This window comes from Coenobita brevimanus, chromosome 100 (assembly GCF_032717465.1).
Source record: "Coenobita brevimanus isolate Jiangsu-jjx chromosome 100, ASM3271746v2, whole genome shotgun sequence".
Taxonomy (NCBI): Eukaryota; Metazoa; Arthropoda; class Malacostraca; order Decapoda; family Coenobitidae; genus Coenobita; species Coenobita brevimanus.
The window spans coordinates 37984748-38008000 of NC_137053.1; the positions used below are offsets into that span (position 1 = coordinate 37984748).

The 23253-nt window shown below is 42.1% G+C and overlaps 1 protein-coding gene across 1 annotated transcript in view; it reads right to left on the bottom strand.

The window, feature by feature from the left end:
• nonC (serine/threonine-protein kinase Smg1) overlaps window positions 1–23253 on the bottom strand; it is a 1312439-nt gene that overhangs the window by 488477 nt on the left and 800709 nt on the right. The window contains exons 33-34 of the mRNA XM_080284159.1: window positions 18766–19001; window positions 6029–6256 (exon numbers count right to left, since the gene is read on the bottom strand). Of these exons, the coding sequence (XP_080140285.1) occupies window positions 6029–6256; window positions 18766–19001 (464 nt within the window). The remainder of the gene's footprint in view (window positions 1–6028; window positions 6257–18765; window positions 19002–23253) is intronic.

The window sequence follows — 23253 nt, forward strand, 5'->3', positions numbered from 1 at the left end:
TAATGTCATCTGCCCCCTCATTCGAGAAGTACATGCATGCTCAAATCATTTGATGATCCATTCAGTCACTCTAAAACAACACACTGCTGCATGCACGGCCCCCTAATATCCACCCTTCTAAATCCTCCCTCCCTCGTGAGGACAGAGTCCACCTGGCAAGGCTGAGATGTGGGCATCATCCAGCCCTCTTGAGTTATCAGAAGAGGCTGGATGACTCAGTCGCTGATGACTGTCCAGGATGCAACACAGAACCCCATACCATTAGGCACATTATGGAAGACTTCACTGTATACAAAAGCCTGAGCCAACAACACAAGATACACTCCTTGAAAGCTCTGTGGGAAAGCCTGGTCTCAGCTATGGCCTTCCTTAGGGACTCGGAGCTGTTTGGCCAGACTGCCTAGGGAACAACAACTACTACTACTACTACTACTACAACAACTAGAATGGCACTCAGTAGAGCACACAACTCCGCCAAGGCCCAACATGCAGTTCCTTTTAATTCAATCAAGTCTAATCCAATATCTAATTCCTGGATCCACACCAAAATTTAATGGAGTCTATTCTGGGCCATGGTCCATTCTTCTACCAAGTTTTGTGGAAATCCATCCTGTAGCTTGTGTGTAATCTTGCTCACAAACCAACCAACCAACAAACAAACGGACAGGGGTAAAAACATAACCTCCTTGGCGGAGGTAATAAGGGGCTCAAGACTGACCCCTGATGCACACCAACATTAACGGAAAATTCATCACTCCATGAATGTTGGTGTGCATCTGAGGTCAGTCTTGCACGTGCTTAAAGCTCTCTCACATGACTTCAGAAATAGACTCTCATGGAAGACATTGTATGTTGATGATTTGGTGCTGACTGCAGAGAATGAAAGAGTGGCAGAGGAAAGATCTAGAAAGTGGAGAGATGGTATGGGGCACAAGGGCTTAAGAGTAATTGCAGATAAAACAAGGGTTGGATTTACAAGCAGATGTGACTTATGCACAAGCTTCAGGAACCAATTATGCAATATGATTTTTTTCCTTCAGGATCATAAGAAAGAAATCCCAATCCAGATGTCTCAGTCGTATGATTATATGAGTGTCAGGTCAGATACGTAGCTCGGTTTTCAAATCCTTGCTTGTCATCTTACCAGAGGACTTATCTCAGGATGTGATATATGGTAATGTTACCAGAGTCAATGCCTGAAATAAATGACGGCAGAACATGAAGAAATGGTAAAAGCTCGGGTAAAGAAATTACCAGAAGTTTTACCTCATCACAGCCAAAGTCCTCAACTAGAGCAATTCATGTCCCATTACCAGGCATGGATTTGGGTAGGGGGGGGCAAGGGGGGCATACAGTATATCCCCCTATTTCTGTCAGACCAGTTATTGCATACAGTATACTAAAATAGCAATGCCATTTTACCAAAATATATGCAACAAATATATTAGTGCATCTTACTGCATTAGCACCTACCTATACTATTGTTCTCCTATGACTGAATTAAGAAAAGTGCATTTAATCTGATTATGTAAATGGATTAATTGGCAATTCTGCTAAGAGTCTTGCCCTCTCTTTTCTAAAGTGCTGCATTCGGTCCTGCCCCACAATATTTAGGAATTCAATTTTCACATTCGTCAAAAAATAAAAAATAAATAAAACCATGCTGCAACACAGAGGGCTTACCTTCCAGCAAAGACTGGTGAATACTTGCCATGGATGTAACACACAACCATAACACATTAGCAAACTGACAAACATAAGTATAAAGGAACACACAATAAAATTATAAAGGCCATGAAGGAAGAATGAGCCATCTGTGTGGGGCAGAATGCAAGCATGATACATAAACAGCTAGGTTCAGAGTCAGCTCACACTGATCTTATTATAATAATGTAAAACTCTTGGAATTCTGAATGATTTATGGGCACAGTATAATTCAAGCACTTCTCTCCCTGATTTAAGGTTATCATGAAACAAATCCCTAATGCTTACTGCACTTTTGTGAAGTAACTAGATGCAAAGGCTTAGCATCCTTCTCCTAAAACACTATAACAACCAAGTACAAATTAAAAAATACTGGGTATGTAATATAATTTAATACTGGGTATGTAATATAATAATTTATATTACATACCCAGTATTAAATAACAAGACTTATACCATTAATCTACACTGTCACTAGGGCCAAAATTCTAGAAGCTTTAGATAAAAAAAAAATCTATTTATCTATCTATAGCCCTACGCCCTAATCCCGCAAAGGGTGGCCGCAGACAAAACGCCTCCAAGTCACTCTGTCACCCACCATTTGACTACCCTCCCCCCAACTCACCCCCCCCTTCCTCATATACCTCTCAACTCCATCCCTCCACCTCATCCTCGGTCTACCCCTCCCTCTCCCTCCCTCCACCTCACCTACATACACCCTCTTAGTCAGTCTTTCATTCTCCATTCTCTCCACATGTCCAAACCACCTCAGTGTATTTCTCCTAATCTTCTCAACCACATCCACATCTACCACACAACGTTCCTTCACTTCTTCATTTGTCAACCTGTCCCTCCACATCACTCCACATGCTCCTCTCAAGTAACTCATTTCCACTGCTCTCACTCTTGATTTGTTCCCCTCTTGCAAGGTCCACGCCTCACTTCCATACGTCAGGGTAGGGATCACAATACCATCATGCAGTGACTTCTTAACTTCCATACGCACCTCCCTATTTCTCATCACTGCTTTCAGTGTACCAACAACCTTCCTTCCATGCCGTACCCTTTCATGTACTTCATCCCCCAAAGTTCCATCCTTACTCATCACACTACCCAAGTACTTGAATGCACTCACATTCTCCATATCCTCACCATCCAACCTCACTACACACTCTGTGACTTCATTCCTCTCAAACACCATAACTTTACTTTTGTTTACATTAACTTTCAGTTTCCTCCTCCTACACACTGTCCCAAATTCATTCACCAAACCTTGCAACTCCCATTCATCTTCACTCAACAATACTGTATCATTGGCAAACAGCAACACCGGAAGCTTCCAAATCTCACCCTCATTCATTAGGGCCAGCCCCACATCCACTGCCCTACCTTGCACCTCCTTTCCAACCCCATCCATATATATGTTAAACAGCCATGGAGACATCACACACCACTGTTTCAGTCCCACACTGAGATCAAAGAACTCACTCAGCTCACCATCCACTCGCACCGTAGCCCTAGCTCCCTCGTACATACTCTTCACAGCACTCAACAATTTCCCCTCCACTCCATATATTCTTAATATCTTCCACATATCTTGCCTATCTATTCTGTCATAAGCTTTCTCCAAGTCCATGAAAGCAGCATACACTTTCCTTCCCTTCTCTAGATACTTCTCCACTAAACATCTTAGAACAAATATCTGATCTACACACCCTTTTCCCTTCCTCAATCCCCCTTGTTCTTCTCCAACTAGTTCCTCTGTCATATGCCTAACCCTATCAATGACTATTCTACCATATATTTTACCAGTCACACTAAGAAGGCAAATACCCCTGTGGTTACCACATACTTCTCTTTCCCCTTTTCCTTTGTACAGAGGAACAATTATACCTGATTTCCAGTCCTCTGGAACCCTTCCCTCTTCCCAAGCCAATCTACACAACTTCCATATCCACTCCACAACAATCTCATCCCCATACCTAAGCATTTCACCACACACTCCATCAATTCCTGGGGCCTTTCCCAGCTTAATCTTCTTCATCACTTCCACTACTTCCGCCCTACTGATCTCTTCCTCCCTCCTCTCATCTCTTCTTCTCCCAGCCATTCCCCAAACACTTATATTCACACTGCTCTCACTCTCTACATTCAACAAATCCTCAAAGTGCTCCTTCCATCTCCTCAATTTCTCTCTCTTCTCCACCAACAATCTATTATTCCTATCTTTCACTCCCCTACTATTTCCCCATTCACACTGCCTTACTTTCTTTACCTCCTTCCAAAACAATTTCTTACTCTCCCTCCATTTCACACTCAGATTCCTCCCAAACTCTTCATCCACTTTCTTCTTACTCTCATTCACCAGTCTCTTCACCTCCCTTCTCCTGCTCACATATACCTCTCTCTTCTCTCTCACATCTTCTCCCCTACCTCTACTCGCCAACCATTCACCATATGCCCTCTTCTTTTGTTCCACAGCTCGTTTCACGTCATCATTCCACCATGCTGTCCCTTGCACACCTTTGCATCTCCTCCTCACTCCACAAACCGCCTCACACGCTGCGCCTATCTCTTCCGTGAATATCTTACATACGTCTTCCACCCCTTCCATCTGCTCTAGCTCATACCTTCCCAATCTTTCTTCCACTATGCTCTTATACTCTGTCATTTTCTCACTATCTTGCAATTTCTCCACTCTTCTCACAGGAGCTGCTTCCTCCTGTCTTCCCCTTCGTCTCCTCAACCACTTTCTTTGCAGCTCTACCTCGGCCATCACTAAGTGATGGTCCGAGACTCCATTCCCCCACCCTCTCCACACTCTTGCATCCAACACTTGTCTTCTCATTCGCTCATCCACACACACGTAGTCTATCACTGCCTTTCGTTAGACAAGTTCACCATCCATCCTCCTCATTACTCTCCATGTATACCGGTGGATCATTTTATGACGAAAGTAGGTGTTGGCTATTGCCAACCCCTTACAAGCACAGACGTCCACCAAAGCACTACCATTCCCATCTACTTCAGCTGTCACACCCCACTGACCAACCACTCCATCCACTCGTACATTCCCAACTTTGCCATTCATGTCTCCAATCAACAGCACTCTCTCGCTCCTCTCAAACTTGTCCATACATGCTTCTACTCTCGCCCAAAACTGATCCTTCACTCTTGCCACTCGATCCTCTGTTGGAGCATACACACATACAATCGCCCATGCTTGTATACCTACTTTCATCCTCACCCATACAATCCTTGCACCCACTATTCCATACTCTCTTATATTCTCCTTCCACTTCTTGCTTATCATCAGACATACTCCCTCTTTTGCCCTCTCATTCTCACTGACTCCCGCACATATACCTACACCATATTCCCATTCTCTCACCCTTTCACCTTACCATTTAGTTTCAGTCAATCCACATATATCCACTTTTGCATCCTCAAGCACCTGAACAATCTCTCTCTCTTTCACGTCATCATTCACTCCTCTCACATTCCATGTTCCCACCCTAAGAATGTCCTTTGTCCGTTCCTTAGTCGTCAACGTATGGTCCGTCCGGGTCCGAGGCACTTTATTCGCTTTTTTAGTTAGTTCTTTTTATGGGGTGGGGCACTAACCCACCACCAACCCTTTTAGTCGCCTCGTACAACAAGCAGGGATACTGGGGGAGTATTCTTGAAAAATAATTTATATTATATTATATTACATACCCAGTATTAAATAACAGGACATATCCATTAATCTACACTGTCACCAGAGCCAAAATTCTAGAAAAAAAAACTATATACTTGAAACACGCCCAGTGACACCTGATATGCTAAATTTAAACAAACCTTAAGTCAACCAAATGCCATTCAGATGCATCTGACTCACAGTCACCTCTAAACTGACTTGACACTGGACTTAAGAGTGCTGCCAGCAATGAAATTATCAGTGTTTTCATGACATGCTGGAAGGTCTTTTGGAAGATGAAACAAAAATGTTTTAATGAAATTCACGTCCTCAAACTGCTTCCTTTTCTAACTGAAGAACTATCTCACAATTTGATGATGAAACAAAAATGTTTTAATGAAATTCACGTCCTCAAACTGCTTCCTTTTCTAACTGAAGAACTATCTCACAATCTGATGATCAGCAGTATACTCCTCAACCACCTGCTAATCATATTGCATGCTCCTGAATTCCCATACATGGGGAAAAAAAAAAAAAAAAAAAAAAAAAAAGCAGCATTAAGCATTCTTTGAAAAAGAATTATACCAGCAACAAGCACCAATCATTTCAAAAATTCAATTTCAAAAGCAATCAATTTACACTTACAGGCTTAAATATGATGTCATATTTTTTCTTAATTAACTGAAGTTTCTCTGGCTGTGAGAGTGATGAATTATTGTTGAGGCGGGCTATTTCTGCTGTAAGCTGGTGGCACTTGCGTGACATGTCACTGTGGTGCTGTGCTAGAGTACCCAACCACAGCTCATCCCACAACACTGTGATGCGACGAAGCTCATGAACTAGCATCTGCACCTCACTAATGCTGGATCCAATCTGCAATATTATATTAAGCAATAAGTACCTGAATCAAACTGTGACTGGCAATTAATTAATCATGACTTGCAAGAGTTACTCTATAATACTAAAAGAAAGCTGTAACTTTAATCCAAACTCCACTGTTTAATTGAATTCTTTTACAAGAAGTAACCATTAGAAAGAAAACTCCGTGATATAATCTCAATGCACATTTTTTTTCCTCTTATCTTTTCCATTTCTTTTCCATGCCATCTTGCTATTATATTATAATGCTTAGAATATTTTTAAAACTAGCTTTATGCAGTGGCAGTAGGTAAATCCAAGGAATGCCACTGCACAAAGCTGAACCATATGTTTGTACTTTATTACTGAGAAAAGTTACTGTACCCGCAACTAACCCTACCCTTTGTAGAAGGTGGCGTAACCCATCCCCAACTTTACATGGGATGCATTATCAGAACACTTAGCATCTCTACAAGTGAAACCAATCAGGAGGGTGCTGCTTAACATCTAGCTTTTTTTTTTTTCTTTTGTTCTTTTCTCTTTACTAGCTTATATCCTTGCATTCTATTGTCTGCAAACTTTAGCATTAATGTTGCCTGGGTTTTCACTGGCAGCTCATGATCCAAGGTATCACAGAAATGCAGAAAGCAGGGTGCAAAGGCAGTTAAGGCACTGAACTGGTGGCACTGTGGCACCTGGAATCAAATCAACTGTGCTGGTCTAAATGAAGATGATATTACTTTTATGTTGAAGAGACAGCCCAGTATCCGATGGCACTTTGGTAGCAGTGTGGGTACTGCTGGACAAGGTATGGAGGCTGAGATAGTGAACAGGACTGGGAGGCTTTTGAGAGGTAATCTTGATAGTTTCAGGGTGGATATACCTTTGAGGGACTGAAACTTTGGGTGAATGGACAAGTCACAGAGGAAACTTCTATGAGCTTCCACCATCACTTGCCAACATTTTGAAACAAGAATTAAAGGAGCTGCAGAAGGAAAGGGATGATTCCATCAACAATTTAGGCTGAGATGGGATGGAGCATGGTCACCAAGTGCTTGTGTTGAAGCTGCTGGGTGGTAATGAAACTGACAACGCTAAGTTATCTGCGGCTACTGGGGATGTGAAGATGGCACTGAAGTCTATACCAGCTACTAACTGTAAGGAGACAAAATCTGGGACCCTTGTTATCAGGCCCCCTATGGAAAGCGCTACACCAGCTTCAAGTGCAGCAATGACACTGCTTTGGTTCTGATGCTATTTATCACATACAGCAGATCCTCAATTTGTGCAGCTACTGTATCTGGGAATTTTACCACAAATCAAAATGTGCAAACTGTGTCACTGAAACCTGTTATATGGCAAATTGTTATGGTAAAATCCCAGAATTTTCCTAAAGTTCTTCCTTTGGCTCTCTTGAAAAATTTTTAACTCCTTCTGATCATACCTAAAATTCACGATGGTACATATACAACCTCTAGGAACATCACTGGGCATGAAAAAGGGTTAATTAGAGATAATTAGGAGTGCTCACTGCCTCTCAACACTGGTTCACACAATGGTGTGGTCTTGTATTGATTACTGAATCTAATTATGGATAGGTCTTCCGAATAATCTACTAAAGAAGGTGCAGTCTGTGTTTAATAGGGCCAAATGACATATGAGGCACCTGCTGCTAGAGAGGCGTAACCCACAATCTGGCGATTTTCAGATTTTCACAAAAAATTACCCTAGACGCCTTACTCTACCACATGGTAAGTCTGGCAAAGGTAAAAGTAACCTTCCAATAAGGCAGACTACGAGTTGAAGTTGCATGTTTTGGGGTGCACCAAACCTATGATCAAGTCTGGGTTTAGAGAGCTAGAAGGTGTAATTATGGTGGCACACGGTGCTGGCCCTGGCCAATAAGCGTGTATTTGTCGGATACCAGTGCTGTTAAGCTGCCGCTCGACAAATCACACACATCCTTGTGTGTCATGGAGTGCCAGCAGCCATTAAATACCTGCAGGGAATGTGCATTTCTTAGTGCTGGCCCTTTAATTTCAGTCTTTTACTTGGATTTATGCAACATCATGAGTTCTAGTGATTCATCTGTGGAATATGAACAACCAGTGTGTAAACAGAAAAGACTTAACAAGGCCAAAACATGGAAGAAAAATGCTGCAAAGAAAAGAGACAGTGGGGAAGTCTGACCCAGACGACAGTTTCCTCGACTAACAGGTCTACATACTCAAACTTGTTTCTCATCAGGTATAAAATATAATATTTCTAGACCAATTTTTGACGACGATCACGAGGATGCAGTCCATTTTAGTGTAGCAGATCAAAATTTTATGGAAACTACCTTTTATCCCTTTGGTTGAGTTTTACCGCTGGATGCATATGCTTACTTATAAAAACAAAGTTTTTCTTAGTATATTTGAAGTTTCGAAACTTTTTGAAGTAGAGTAAAAGCTCGATTAACCGGAATGCATGGGGATTCTTCCATTCCGGACATGGAATTTTCTGGATAATAAAATGTTACTCTTGGAAATTTTCTGGGAGGTCAAACAAATGAAATAGTACCAAACTTAGGACTTTATTTCATAAAGTACATTATTCAGTATTAGATACAGTTCAGGTACATTCACGCTCACTAATATCTGCCCAGGGATGCCCCCTTCTTACCTCAGAATACCCAGGGAAGAGGGGAGGGAGGGACGAAATGAGCTCCACCCGCCACTACCCCAGCTCCCGACCATCCCCCTTACCCCTACCCAACACCCCACCCCACCCGTCATTCTTAACTAGCAGTTATATCTGAAACTGATTTCATGCTTAACACTCTTGGTCCCACTACCAATACAAACAAAGAACATTAGGATATGTTAAAAGAATATAACTACAGTATCAACATGTTGCAGCAAGAAATTAATGCATTATGACATTGACAGTAAAACAAAAACGTTAACAACGGCCACCTCAGGCCTCCTGTGTTGAGTGCACTACTTTGCAAACACACACACACACACACACACACACACACACACACTGAAAAACAGATATAAACACACTGAAACACACAGGCACAGGCATGGACACATGCAAACACCCAACGCATGAGGCTTGGGATGGCCGTTGATAGAGTTTTTGTTTTATTGTCAACGTTACAATGCATTAATTTCTTGCTGTAGCATGTTCATAGTCATATTATATACTTTTTACATATCCTAGTGTTTTATATTTGTGTATTATTAATGTGACTATGAATGTAAAGTATGAGGTTAGCTTGAGATGTAACTGCAAGTTAAGAATGACGAACGGGGGGCTGGGAGGGATAGGGGTATGGGGGAGAGTTGGAAGCTGGGGTAGAGGCGGGTGGAGCTCGTTTCGTCCCCTCCTCCCATCTTCCCTGGGTATATGGGGGTACGAAGGGGGCACCCCTAAGCAGAAATTAGTGACCATGAGTGTACACTACAATACACGCAAAAAGACAGCAGGAGAAATTGTACAGGACTGAACACAAACCAGCAAACATTACCAAAAATTATTTAAAGAAAAATTTAGCACATGTTGCAGGCCAAAATAATTTTGAAAACATACCTGCGTACACTACTTTATCCTGTACTGTACAGAACTAATCAAGAATTACAGAGGGACGACCGCTATCTGGAATATTTTCGACCCCATGTTGTATCGAATCTGCGTTCTGGTTATATGGATGTGCCGATGCATTGGATGCCGGTTAATTGAGCTTTTACTGTATGTCGATTCCTCATTTAATTCAGTGTCTCCAAACAGTCCACATATGCACTGTATTTTCATCCAATTTGAAATGACTAAACAGGAAACTCTCCTGCAAGACACATAACAGAGAGTTAGTTGCAGTGCACTTTTGCAAGGTTCAAACTACTCAAAATCATCGAGCTTTAGACTTCCTTTGACGCTGCGTTCCAGGCTCATCCCTGTACAGCATCCAGCAGATCCACATGCATACTTTCATTCCAGGAGCCTTGACAGCGATGCTCCACTGCACTGATATCTTGATGGAAGTGTTCTCCCTGTTCATCAGAGACGGTTCCCAGGTTCTGTTCGAAAACTTCAAGGTGTGAATGGAGAAAATGAAATTTCAGCGACATCCCACACCCCATAGCAGCAAATGAATTAAGAAGTCTCTCAACACCATCTACATAATCTGGAGACCTCTTCACATATCCACTTGAATGAGGTGCAGGCAGCCAGTTCCACGTCGGCCAGATAGGTGCTGTGGCTGTGGTCTCTCAGAAGTTCCTATCTAAGGGCAGATGAATATTCCTTCTATCAGCTTAGCTTCAGTGATGCCTGGGAATTTGCTTGTGACATATCCAAATGCTTCAGTGTTTCTTCTTCCCAGTGTCTTCACGAACTGCTTCATTAAGCTGAGCTTTATAAGAAGCAGAGGAAGAAGAATGTTTCAGGGAGCAACCAGTGGCTCATTCATGATGCTCGAAGTTCCTGGCTCAATATGTTTGGCTATCCCAGAGGCATAAGAAACAACAATGTTTTGTAAAGCCTGATTGCAGTCCCATCAACAAACCTATCACTTTCAAGTCTCCACACAGCTTCCATATGTATTCTTCATATCTTACGGCATTTAAAAGGACCAAAATCTTTTCATAGCACTCTTTCATGTGCAATGAATGTTATAATGGCACAGAAAGTTCCACATTCCCATTGTGCAGCAATACCACCTTCAAGCTTTTCTTCAATGAATCAATGAATAAATGCCACTGAGAGGGATCATGCTCCGGTGGAAGGTGGTGGAACAATCCATCAATGTCGCTGCAAAAACATATTGGTCCATCAACAAAAAAATATGAACAAAGATCTTCATTTTGTTTTTTGAAGTATGTTACTTGCACCTCTTTCTTGAGCAGACATTTTTCTTTCAAATGAGATGCCAGAAGTTCAGCCTTGTACTTTGGTAGTCCCAAATCTTGAACCAAGTCATTCAACTCTCCTTGAGAGAACTGTTCAGGTGCGTCTTCATTGTCGGCTAAAAACTCTGCATCCTCAGCTGCTTCATCTGACTCAGTTTGGATTACATCTATGTCCTCATCAACGCTACTAGCGATACCATCTTCTGGTGGTATTGGAATGGGAAGATCTTCATCGTTGTGTGGAACTGGTCTTACAGCGGATTCCAAACTGGGGTAAGCAATCTTGTGCTAGTTCTACAAACTCGGATATGTTAACCTTGCAGAAGTAAAAATCTGTGGGATGATCTTTCAGTTCCCTCCATATCATAGGAACAGCAAATGGCATTGTCTTTTCCATCTTTTTCAGCCAATCTCTTAGTCCACTCGAACAAGCTGTACAAATTACATGCAGTGCCCATTTTCTGCCTCGATCTACAAGAGCAGAGCTGAAGTACAGATGATAAACCTTCTTGATATCGTTCGTGATGTTGCGTCGCTGTCCCTTGGGGGTGAATGACCCACAGACATAGCAGAAATAATCGGCGCTATTTTTGCTCGTCTTGACATTTCAACTGATTCAATATACAAAAACAGCTGCAAAAAACCATAAGCAGTGTTAAGAACAGGAATATACGTGAATATTGTTATACACTCAATCATCGGAAATCGCGGCAATTTGGATCTGGACCACTCCTGTGATTTATGAATTCCATGATTTATGAATAATAACTCTTAGGTGAAGAATTAATTTGGGTCTAGACTTTGGCCAACCCACCCCCACAGCACCCTACCTACACCTATCCAGGCACCATCAAACACAAACATACAAATTTAAGAATATTCAGTGCATGTTTTAAATAGCAATAAGCAATGTTAAGGGTTCTCACCTTAATCCTATGACAAATTTGCTTAAGTGAATGGAGTGGGGTGGTGTTGGGAAAAACTTAGAACCCCTCAGCACTTGTTCTTCCCAAACTCTTTCGCCAGCTTTGAAAACTTCTCTCCCTTCTTAACACGATGAATGAGCTCCAAACGCTGACTGTATGACAACGGTGGCAGCTTTTTGACGCCATACTGCTTACAGCACTTCATCGGGGGGTCGGGAGGGGCCATGGCAGGTAGGAGGAGAAGGGAAGTTGCACAAAAAAGGCAGGTAGCTCCATACTCCACGGCAACATTTTACAGTGTGTGGACTGGCAGGACAAGAACAACAACAACATGGTGGCATTAGTATGCACACCTGCCACCAGAAATGCGCGGTGATTGGTTGTTGGGTCGCGATTTTCAGTTTGAATGCCGTGGTTTACGGTTCTCCACGGAAAAGACCCACTTGGGTGCCTAGCTCCACGATTTTCGTGACTGAACAGTGATTTAAGGTTGCCGGCAGTCTAACGGCCACTTAGCCACGATTTACGAATTTGTGCTTTATGAACACGTGATACAGGAGGATTAAATTTGTATGATTTCAACATGAAGGTTCATCAATCATCATAAAAACTAGGCATGGTAGGAAAAAGCGGATGGGATTTTCAGAATCAGCAAGTAAAACTGTATCAAGAGCACCACAAAACTTTCATGATGATTTTTTACTGTTGACTGGTGGCCCCCCAACCATCAATCCACTCAAGAACTTACTGGCTCCTAGAGATTAGTGAGTACAGTATTCATATTTTATAAATTCGATTAATTCCTTATTGATATTCTTACTATAAATCATCTTTACCATCTTATGAAAAAAAAAACATAAAAATCACCATATGAAACTTTATTAAAAATTAACTAAACTTCACAGCAGATTCAAATTTTTACAGGTTGCTGCACTAAGGGTAGTATTGCTTTTGATCATATTACTGTTAAGGTTAGTAATAATTTCATAAGGTCTAGGAAGGTAAGGTGGATTTTTTTTTTCCCCTTCCTCCACATATTATAATTCTCTATACTTAATGTATCTATCTATCTATCTATAGCCCGATGCCCTAATCCCGCAAAGGGTGGCCGCAGACAAAACGCCTCCAAGTTGCTCTGTCACCCACCATTTGACTACCCTCCCCCCAACTCACCCCCCCCTCCCTCATATACCTCTCTACTCCATCCCTCCACCTCATCCTCGGTCTACCCCTCCCTCTCCCTCCCTCCACCTCACCTATATACACCCTCTAGTCAGTCTTTCATTCTCCATTCTCTCCATATGTCTAAACCACCTCAGTGTATTTCTCCTAATCTTCTCAACAACGTCCACATCCAACCCACAACGTTCCTTCACTTCTTCATTCGTCAACCTGTCCCTCCATGTCACTCCACATGCTCCTCTCAAGTAACTCATTTCCACTGCTCTCACTCTTGACTTGCTCCCCTCTTGCAAGGTCCACGCCTCGTTTCCATCCGTCAGGGTAGGGATCACAATACCATCATGCAGTGACTTCTTAACTTCCATACTCACCTCCCTATTTCTCATCACTGTTTTCAGTGAACCAACAACATTCCTTCCCTCCTGTACCCTTTCCCGCACTTCATCCCCCAAAGTTCCATCCTTACTCATCACACTACCCAAGTACTTGAATGCACTCACACTCTCCATATCATCACCATCCAACCTCACTACACACTCTGTGACTTCATTCCTCTCAAACACCATAACTTTACTTTTGTTTACCTATACACTATCCCAAATTCATTCACCAAACCTTGCAACTCCCATTCATCTTCACTCAACAATACTGTATCATCAGCAAACAGCAACACTGGAAGCTTCCAAATCTCACCCTCATTCATTACAGTCACCCCCACATCCACTGCCCTACCCTGCACCTCCTTTACAACCCCATCCATGTATATATTAAACAGCCATGGAGACATCACACAACCCTGTTTCAGACCCAACACTGAGATAAAAAAACTCACTCAGCTCACCATCCACTCGCACCATAGCCCTAGCTCCTTTGTACATACTCTTCACAGCATTCAACAGTTTCTCATCCACTCTATATATCCTTAATATCTTACACATATCTTGCCTATCTATTCTGTCAATAAGCTTTCTCCAAGTACATGAAGGCAGCATACAATTTCTTTCCCTTCTCTAGATACTTCTCCACTAAACATCTTCGAACAAATATCTGATCTACACACCCTTTTCCCTTCCTAAATCCCCCTTGTTCTTCTCCAACTAGCTCCTCTGTCATATGCCTAACCCTATCAATGAGTATTCTACCATATATTTTACCAGTCACACTAAGAAGGCAAATACCCCAATGATTACCACATACTTCTCTTTCCCCTTTTCCTTTATATAAAGGAACAATTATACCTGATTTCCATTCCTCTGGAACCCTTCCCTCTTCCCAAGCCAATCTACACAACTTTCATATCCACTCCACAACAATCTCACCCCCATTCCTCAGCATTTCACCACACACTCCACCAATTCCTGGGGCTTTTCCCAACTTGATCTTCTTCACTGCTTCCACTACTTCCGTCCTACTGATCTCTTCCTCCCTCCTCTCATCTCTTCTTCTCCCAGCCATTCCCCAACCACTTATACTCGCACTGCTCTCACTCTCTATATTCAACAAATCCTCAAAGTGCTCCTTCCATCTCCTCAATTTCTCTCTCTTCTCCACCAACAATCTATTATTCCTATCTTTCACTCCCCTACTATTTCCCCATTCACACTACCTTACTTTCTTTACCTCCTTCCAAAACAATTTCTTACTCTCCCTCCATTTTACACTCAGATTCTTCCCAAACTCTTCATCCACTTTCTTCTTACTCTCTTTCACCAGTCTCTTCACCTCCCTTCTCCTACTCACACATAACCCTCTCTTCTCTCTCTCATCTTCTCCCCTACCTCTACTCGCTAACCATGCACTATATGCCTTGTTCTTTTGTTCCACATCTCGTTTCACCTCATCATTCCACCATGCTGTCCCTTGCACACCTTTGCATCTCCTCCTCACTCCACAAAGCACCTCACACGCTGCGCCTATCTCTTCCGTAAATATCTTACATACGTCTTCCACCCCTTCCATCTGCTCTAGCTCATACCTTCCCAATCTTTCTTCCACTATGCTCTTATACTCTGTCATTTTCTCACTATCTTGCAAATTCTCCACTCTTCTCACAAGAGCTGTTTCCTCCTGTCTTCCCCTTCGTCTCCTCAACCATTTTCTTTGCAGCTTTACCTTGGCCATCATTAAGTGATGGTCCGAGACTCCATTCCCCCACCCTCTCCACACTCTTGCATCCAACACTTGTCTTCTCATTTGCTCATCCACACACATGTAGTCTATCATTGCCTTTCCTTCAACAAGTTCACCATCCATCCTCCTCATTATTCTCCAAGTATACCAGTGGATCATCTTATGTCGAAAGTAGGTGTTGGCTATTGCCAACCCCTTACAAGCACAGATGTCCACCAAAGCACTATCATTCCCATCTACATCAGCTGGCACACCCCACTAACCAACCACTCCATCCACTCGTACATTCCCAACTTTGCCATTCATGTCTCCAATCAAAAGCACTCTTTCGCTCCTCTCAAATTTGTCCATACATGCTTCTACTCTTGCCTGAAACTCTAATCTTTCACTCTTGCCACTTGGTCCTCTGTCGGAGCATACACACATACAATCGCCCACGTTTGTATACCTACTTTCATCCTCACCCATACAATCCTTGCACCCACTGTTCCATACTCTTTTATATTCTCCTTCCACTTCTTGCTTATCATCAGACATACTCCCTCTCTTGCCCTCTCATTCTCATTAACTCCCGCACATATACCTAAACCATATTCCCACTCTCTCACCCTTTCACCTCACCATTTAGTTTCAGTCAATCCACATACTGTATATCCACTCTTGCATCCTCAAGCACCTGAACAATCTCTCTCTTTCACTTCATCATTCACTCGTCTCACATTCCATGTTCCCACCCTCAAAATGTCCTTTGTCTGTTCCTTAGTCGTCAACGTAAGGTCCGTCCTGGTCCGAGGCGCTTTATTCACATGTATCAATTGTTATATTAGTGGATGGTGGCGCCACTCATCATTCGATGTAGTGCTGCTCTCGGATGCGTGCCCTTTCCTGTCTTCCTTCTTTCCATCCTTTTTCTTCTGTCTTACTTTCCTTCATTCCTTCCTCTTCTTTCTGTCTACAGGTGACTCTACGCTGAGTGACAAGCCAAATGGTTTCCCGTACACCAGGAAACCATTTACTACAGTAGGTGGTAACCATACAACCAAAATATGGTGCCTAGTGGTTTAGTGGACAATTAAGGCGCTCCAATTGAATGTAGCCAGTGCAGGTTTACATGCAAGGGATGGTTGGGGTTTATTGCTCATGTAATGCCACTCAGGGATGAATGAGGCTGGTCACTCTTATCTTCAATGTCAGGACCAACTTGCCTAGCCCAAGGTTCTTAAACTCCTCATGGGGCAACACTGGATTAGATGATGAATGAATGATTTTTTTTCTCTCTCTCTTTTTTCATTCAATGAACACATTTTTATTAGAACCCAAAATTGATGTAACATAATGTATGATTATGTATGAAATTCATGGTGAGCCTTATTGTCAACTTTAACCTCAGTTTCCTGAAGAATATGTTTTTTGGAATAGGCTCTTATAGCAGTGGGCACCTCAAACCTTTGGCCTTCCTCCATGAACCCCAACTACCTTATCTCTGAGTTACACTGTTGCCTGTAATGGCTACAACAGAATTTAAACTGACTCAATACTTTCAAGGTTCTTCAGTTAGGTGAACCAAAGTATCTTGCTTAACTGTTAAAAGTTTCACTGGTTCACTGGTGCATCCAACTGTGACACTACAAAGGGAAGATGATCCCTGGCACCTTGATGAGCACAGAGTTTTTCACCATGCACCTTTCTCTGATTGTTTTTTTCTTCCTATGCTGTCCCTAGGTTATATAATAAATTTCCATCACCCAGAAAGGAACTGAATTCTGCTGAATCTTCCAAGAGGCAGCTCGGAGCCATTCTCCTTCCAAAGAACTATGATCTGGGGAAAGGCTTTGTGATGGATGATTATAGGGTTTAAATTGCTGCCACGTCTGCTAAACAAATATATGAATTATATCAGTTCACATCACTTCATTTTGTTTCATTTATAGAGGTTCCAACATACTTGCATGCATCAGTCTTTGTTGCCTTTGTTACCAAATGGTGGCTTTCCATGCTGCTTGATCTCTGGCAGCATCCCTGATCAGTCTCTTATCCTGAAGGATCCTATGACCTTGTCCAAAATCGTATCTGGTCTGCCTCTCTCAACCCTATTTTCAGTGTTAACACTTCTCACCTTTCATACCCAATTGTGATCAACAATCCTCTCAACATACCCAAACCATCTTAATCTACCCCTCCTCATCACAACACCAATACATTCAAGTCCCATCCTTACTCTAAACTCTTCAATGACAATCCTTGCCGCCCCAGGCCTCACATTTAAAAACGCACTGCACTTCCAGGTAATGATTGTCATTCTTGTGCATTTCTGCCAATGAATATCCTCTTCCTTTACTGCCCAGGTCCAATACCATACAGCATTACACTCATATGACATATTGCATATAAGGATCCCTTAGCAAGGAGAGCGAAACCTCTCAACAACTCCCTAAACTTCCTCCAACCACTCCTTATCGTAGACAAAGAGCTACCTCCAGACCCATCTCCGGCACATGACACATCCTTCAAATAATAAAACTCCTCCACACACTCAGAGACCCACCAGCCAGATCAATCCTTTCATGCCTGACAATCTCCATATGCTCTCCCAGGCACACCACACACACAAAATCAGCATTATTTTGAAGCCTACCTCTAATACCACTACATCTCTTTTGCATCCACTTATCACCACACTGCATAAGATGGAGTGACTTCCCACACCCTTGTGGCAAACTGCACATGGCAACACTCACTCTGCTTTTACAGTACCATATCACCACCTGCCTAGGGACTGTCAACAGCCTTCTCCAAATCAACAAAAACAAAGTACATTGCCCACTTCACCATCTCCCTTAAGACTGTCAACAGCCTTCTCCAAAGCAACAAAAACAAAGTACTTTTCCTTTTCTTTTCCTATATATTTTTCCTGAAGATATGCTAGGGCATGGGGCTACTGAAAAATATGAAGAAGTAACAGCCAGTCACAGCAGTATCCAATGTTAGGCTACTGAAGTTCATAATATTTAAGAGTATGGGATCAGACTTTTCTCATGATAACACTACATGACAAAAAACCTTCACTCATTACTTGTGAGTATAAACTGCCATGTGAAGCATATGACCTCCACTCAAAATGGTGTCTTACATCACCAGACCAACATATTAACAATGAATCCATATTATGATATATTTGTTTGATGTCTGTCTACAAATGCCTTTTTTTTTCTTTTTTTTTTTATGATCACTAAGCATTATGTACCTGTAATTTGAGCTAAAAAAAAAAATTAGCATTGATTCTGCCCAAATCCAAAAAGATGAAAATATCTTCTGACAGTTGGTGAATTATGACACAAAGTCATTACCACAGTACAGGAGTTACTGACAGCGACACACTGACAACACTTACCTGCTTAGTCAGAGTATCTACCAGAGCTGAAAAGCAGTCTCTCATCAAGGTTCTCCGTTCCTGTTCCTCTGTTGACTCTGAGATTAACTCTTCTTCCTCCTCTTCCTCTTCCTCTTCTTCTACTTGGTCATACTCTTCCTCCTCCTCCTCTTCATCTTCCTCGTCCTCTTCCTCCCCAAGTGCCTGCTTCATTTTCCTTCTCTGCTGTCCTTTATGTAAGTACTTGGCTAGCATGTCTGTAAAAAGTCAGTTTATAAAAGGTGAGCAAGAGAATACTCACTGTATCACTGGTTAACATATTCTATCATTCTAACTATAGCCACAGTGTTTAATCCCAAAAGGTGTAGCCACAAATGGCTCACCTCCACATCACCCTGTCCCCTGCTGTCAGGCTGTCCTCTTTTCACCTCACACACCTCTTTCTCATATAGCTCTCCACTCCATACCTCCAACTCAACCTTGATCTTTATCTCTTCCTCCCCCTTCCAGCTCACTGCTTTCTTTTATAACCTTTGGATGTGACTCAAAAGTAAGTAAGCAAGTGTGTGTGTGTGTGTGTGTGTGTGTGTGTGTGTGTGTGTGTGTGTGTGTGTGTGTGTGTTTACCTAGTTGTGATTTGCAGGAAATGAGCTATGCTTGTGGGGTCCCATCTCTGTTTCTCAGTGTCAGATTTTGCTTTGAACTCGTTTAAGTTTTTAGACTGGACGATCTCTTTGTCCAGGCTATTCCACAGGTCCATGCATCAATATGATCAGCTAGTCAGGTCAGGTGCAGGTAAGGGGATGGGTCTGTTATGATGTGGCAGGGGTAAACCAGTTCTGCTGTCGGGCCCTGCTGCGGAAGTCACTGATTGCATTGCGCAGTTGACCCTTGTGAGGTGTGATGTGGTGAGGATCTGTCCGTTCTCCCCTTTGGGGCTAAGATGCGAATGAATGTGTTTGAATGGATGAGTAAATGGAGAGTGAGTCGTCCTGTCTCGGCTACCTCCCTTTCCTTGGGGGAAGCAGCCTAGGTATATAGATAGATAGATATTTCTTGATATCCTTCAAGCAGCTTGGTTTCTTTACGTTCACTTAGTATCCTCTTGTTACTCTCCTATCCCATGCAAACATATCTTTTCTGTCAATTTTATCTACTCCCATCATGGCCCTGAACAGTGCAATCATGTAGCCCTTCTCTCTCCTTTCCTCCAAGGATAGCAGATCCAGGTTTTCCAGCCTCTCTCTCTCTATACAACAGATCTGCCAGGCTAGGGACCATCTTGGTTGCTGTTCTTTGCATTCTCTCAATCTTGTTTATATCTTTCATTTGGTGTGGGGACCACACTATTGCCAGATATTCCAACCTGGGGCGAATCATGGCCACTATCAATTTTTTCATCATCTCCTCATCAATGTAACGAAATGCTACTCTTATGTTAGTCAAGAGTTTATATGTCTTTCTGACTGTCTTCTTAATGTGTTTTTCAGATGACAAACTATCCTGGACCAGCGCTCCCAAATCTTTCTCTTCTCTCACTTTTGCGATGGCCTCTTGGTACTTTTACCCATTTCCAATATTTTAAATTTTTTTGCACCGAATTTCATTTCCCACATCCGGCTCCAATCACGAATCCTATCCAGGTCCCCTGCAGCATTTTACAGTCTACCTCAACTACTTCACATTTCCTCAAGATCTTTGCATCATCAGCAAACAGACTTGCATAACATTATTGTTTATGGAAACCAGGAACATTACTGGGACTAACACCGAGCCCTGTGGGACTCTGTTACTTCCCTCCATCAAGACATCCTGCCCTTTATTACTGTCCTCATTTGCCTGTCTCTCAAAGTCTCTCATTCACTCCTGGAGGTTTCCCTTCAGTCCTCCAACGTGCTCCAATTTCCACACTAGTCGCTTGTGGGATACCTTGTCAAAGGCTTTCTCCAAATCTAAATATACACAATCCACCCAACCGTCTCTCTCCTGTAGCACATCAATCGCTCTTGAGTAAAAGCTCAACAAATTGGAAACACATGACCTTCCACTTCTGAATCCAAACTGACATTCAGCCAACATGTTCATCCCCTCCAGATGTTTATCCATCTGTCTTTCAGGATTCTCTTGCACAATTTTGTGACCATGCTGGTCAGGGAGACTGGTCTATAATTCAGGGGTTCTTCTTTGTTTCCTCCCTTATAAACTGGTACCACACTGGTCGTCTTCCATTCCCAAGGCACTTACCCTTCTTCCAGAGATGACACAATTAAACGGTGAATCTTATCAGCCAGTTACTCTCTCCATTCCTTTAGTACCGAGTTAGAGACTCTGTCCGGTCCTGGGGCCTTCCTTACATCTTGAGTTTCCAGCAATTTATACACTTCCTGCACTTCCACTTTTATACCTTTTATCATCAAATTTCTAGTCACTCCCTCTCCCTCCACAAAATCCCTTTCTTTAGTGAAAACCAACGAGAAGCATTTGTTCATTATTTCAGCTTGCATTGCCGCACCTTTATACACCTCTCCTTCTACTTTCAGTTTAGTGTTTCCTGTCTTTTGTTTCAATTTGCCGTTGACAAATCTATAAAACAGTTTGGTTTTCTTCCTCTCTACGTATTCTTGTATATTCAATTCTAGCACTATATTTTTCCTTTGTTCTATTACCGCCTCTCATTCTTCAATTGTTCCACACAATGTCCCTCTCTCTCTCTCTCTCTCTCTCTCTTTTTTTTTTTTTTGCTATCATACACCTTTTGTAAACTAATCCTTTTTCCTGTTTTCTTTCCCACTTACTCTTGGAACATATTTTTCCACTCCTGAATTATAGAGGTCTAGAAAGATATCCCACTTCCTCTGTATCTCTCTTGCTTCTCTGAATTTTCTCCAATCTGTATTTTCGAAAAATTTCCTTTGTTTTTCCTTCCTCCATTCATTATAAAATAAATAAATATATATATATATATATATATATATATATATATATATGTATACTGTATATATGTCATGAATTCGTGCGATTCTGTATCTAAACAAACTCGTGACATTGAACTTTGGTGGGAAACCGCAAATTTTAGTGGAATTCCCAATAAGTATCACTCAGTCAACCGCCACGCATTCACTCGATTGGGACGGTTTTCAGAACAATTTTCACTGTTTCATAAGTGATTGTCCTTGCGTGCGACATTGGTGCCTTCGGTGAGTGATTTATTGTGGGCGTGTTTCGCTCATTATTTCCGTTGGCCGTTAGCAAGCGCGGCCGGCCCTTGCCTCTCTCTCACAATTTGAAGTCAGTCAGGATTGAAGCGCCGTGAGAGAAGGTTCATGTACAGAGAGTCCTGGAAATCTCCACCCAGCATGAATCGGTGCAGAGGTTTAGCGGTTGCAGCGTCCGTCCTACGTGTCAACGTCCAGTCATTCTGCTTAGCCCATATTCTGACCAGTATTTCTTTTCGTTTTTCCGAGGCTTAAGAGTTTAGCTTTTGAGTGAGCGAGTGTGTTCTCCTTATTTTTTAATTCATGTGAGACTCAAGTAAGGTCAATTTATTTCACTGCAATTAATAAATTTTACAGTTCTTTTTCTTGAGCTTAATGTAATGTAAACTCGTGTTTTATTTCTCCACATTAAGCTTAATTTAGTTGCCGCTTCTAGTTGGCACTAACGCTTTGCATTATTCATAACTGGTACTTAGGCCAGTTCTCTTGTACTAAGCTTAAATCCGTTGTGCCAGCCTGGAGTTAATGCACTGGCAAGAACCTGTTTATCATTAGTAGCATTAGTTATTGACTGTCAGGGGTGGAGTCACTTTCTCCAAAGGCTAACAGTACTAACAAACAGTGCATGTGAGTAATCAGTATCTGCTGTGTACTGTCGAGAAAGTTTATAAATTCTCGTCCTTAGAGAATCGGCGAAGTAAGCAGGCATAAAGTAAAACTTTCTGCTTGATTTCACAAGTCAATTCGTTGTCTCTATTTTCAAGCAAAACACATAACCTTTATTTAATTTTTAAATTCACAAAACCCATGTGACATCTGGCGACCTCGCCAGGATATAACTCCTAGCTCTAAAGTTATTAACGAGATAATACTCACTCACTCATACTTAGGTTTTTATCATTAAAGTTTATAGGCACTATTTTATTGGTGATTATTGATTCATTTCTATTAATTTTATGTAATAGTTTTCACAGTCAGTTGTTGTTTAATTTTCTTTCTTTACCAGTTTAACCCGCCCCATCCCGTCGATGTATGGGTATGCTGCAACGATTTGCATTTGCCAGTCCCAGCGACGTACCAGTACGTCGTGCAATTGCAAGGTCCCTAATTTGCACAATTTTCAATTTCCGCGCGTGATTTTTTGTATGTATACACGGGACACCTTCCTCTATTCCTCTACAAGATGCCAAGCAGGGACAATGCCTTACACCGCATAACCTCCCCCCTCCTCTCCTCACGCCATTCTCTTGCCAAAGGACCTGTTACCAGTGACCTGGCTAGTAAAGATATTCAG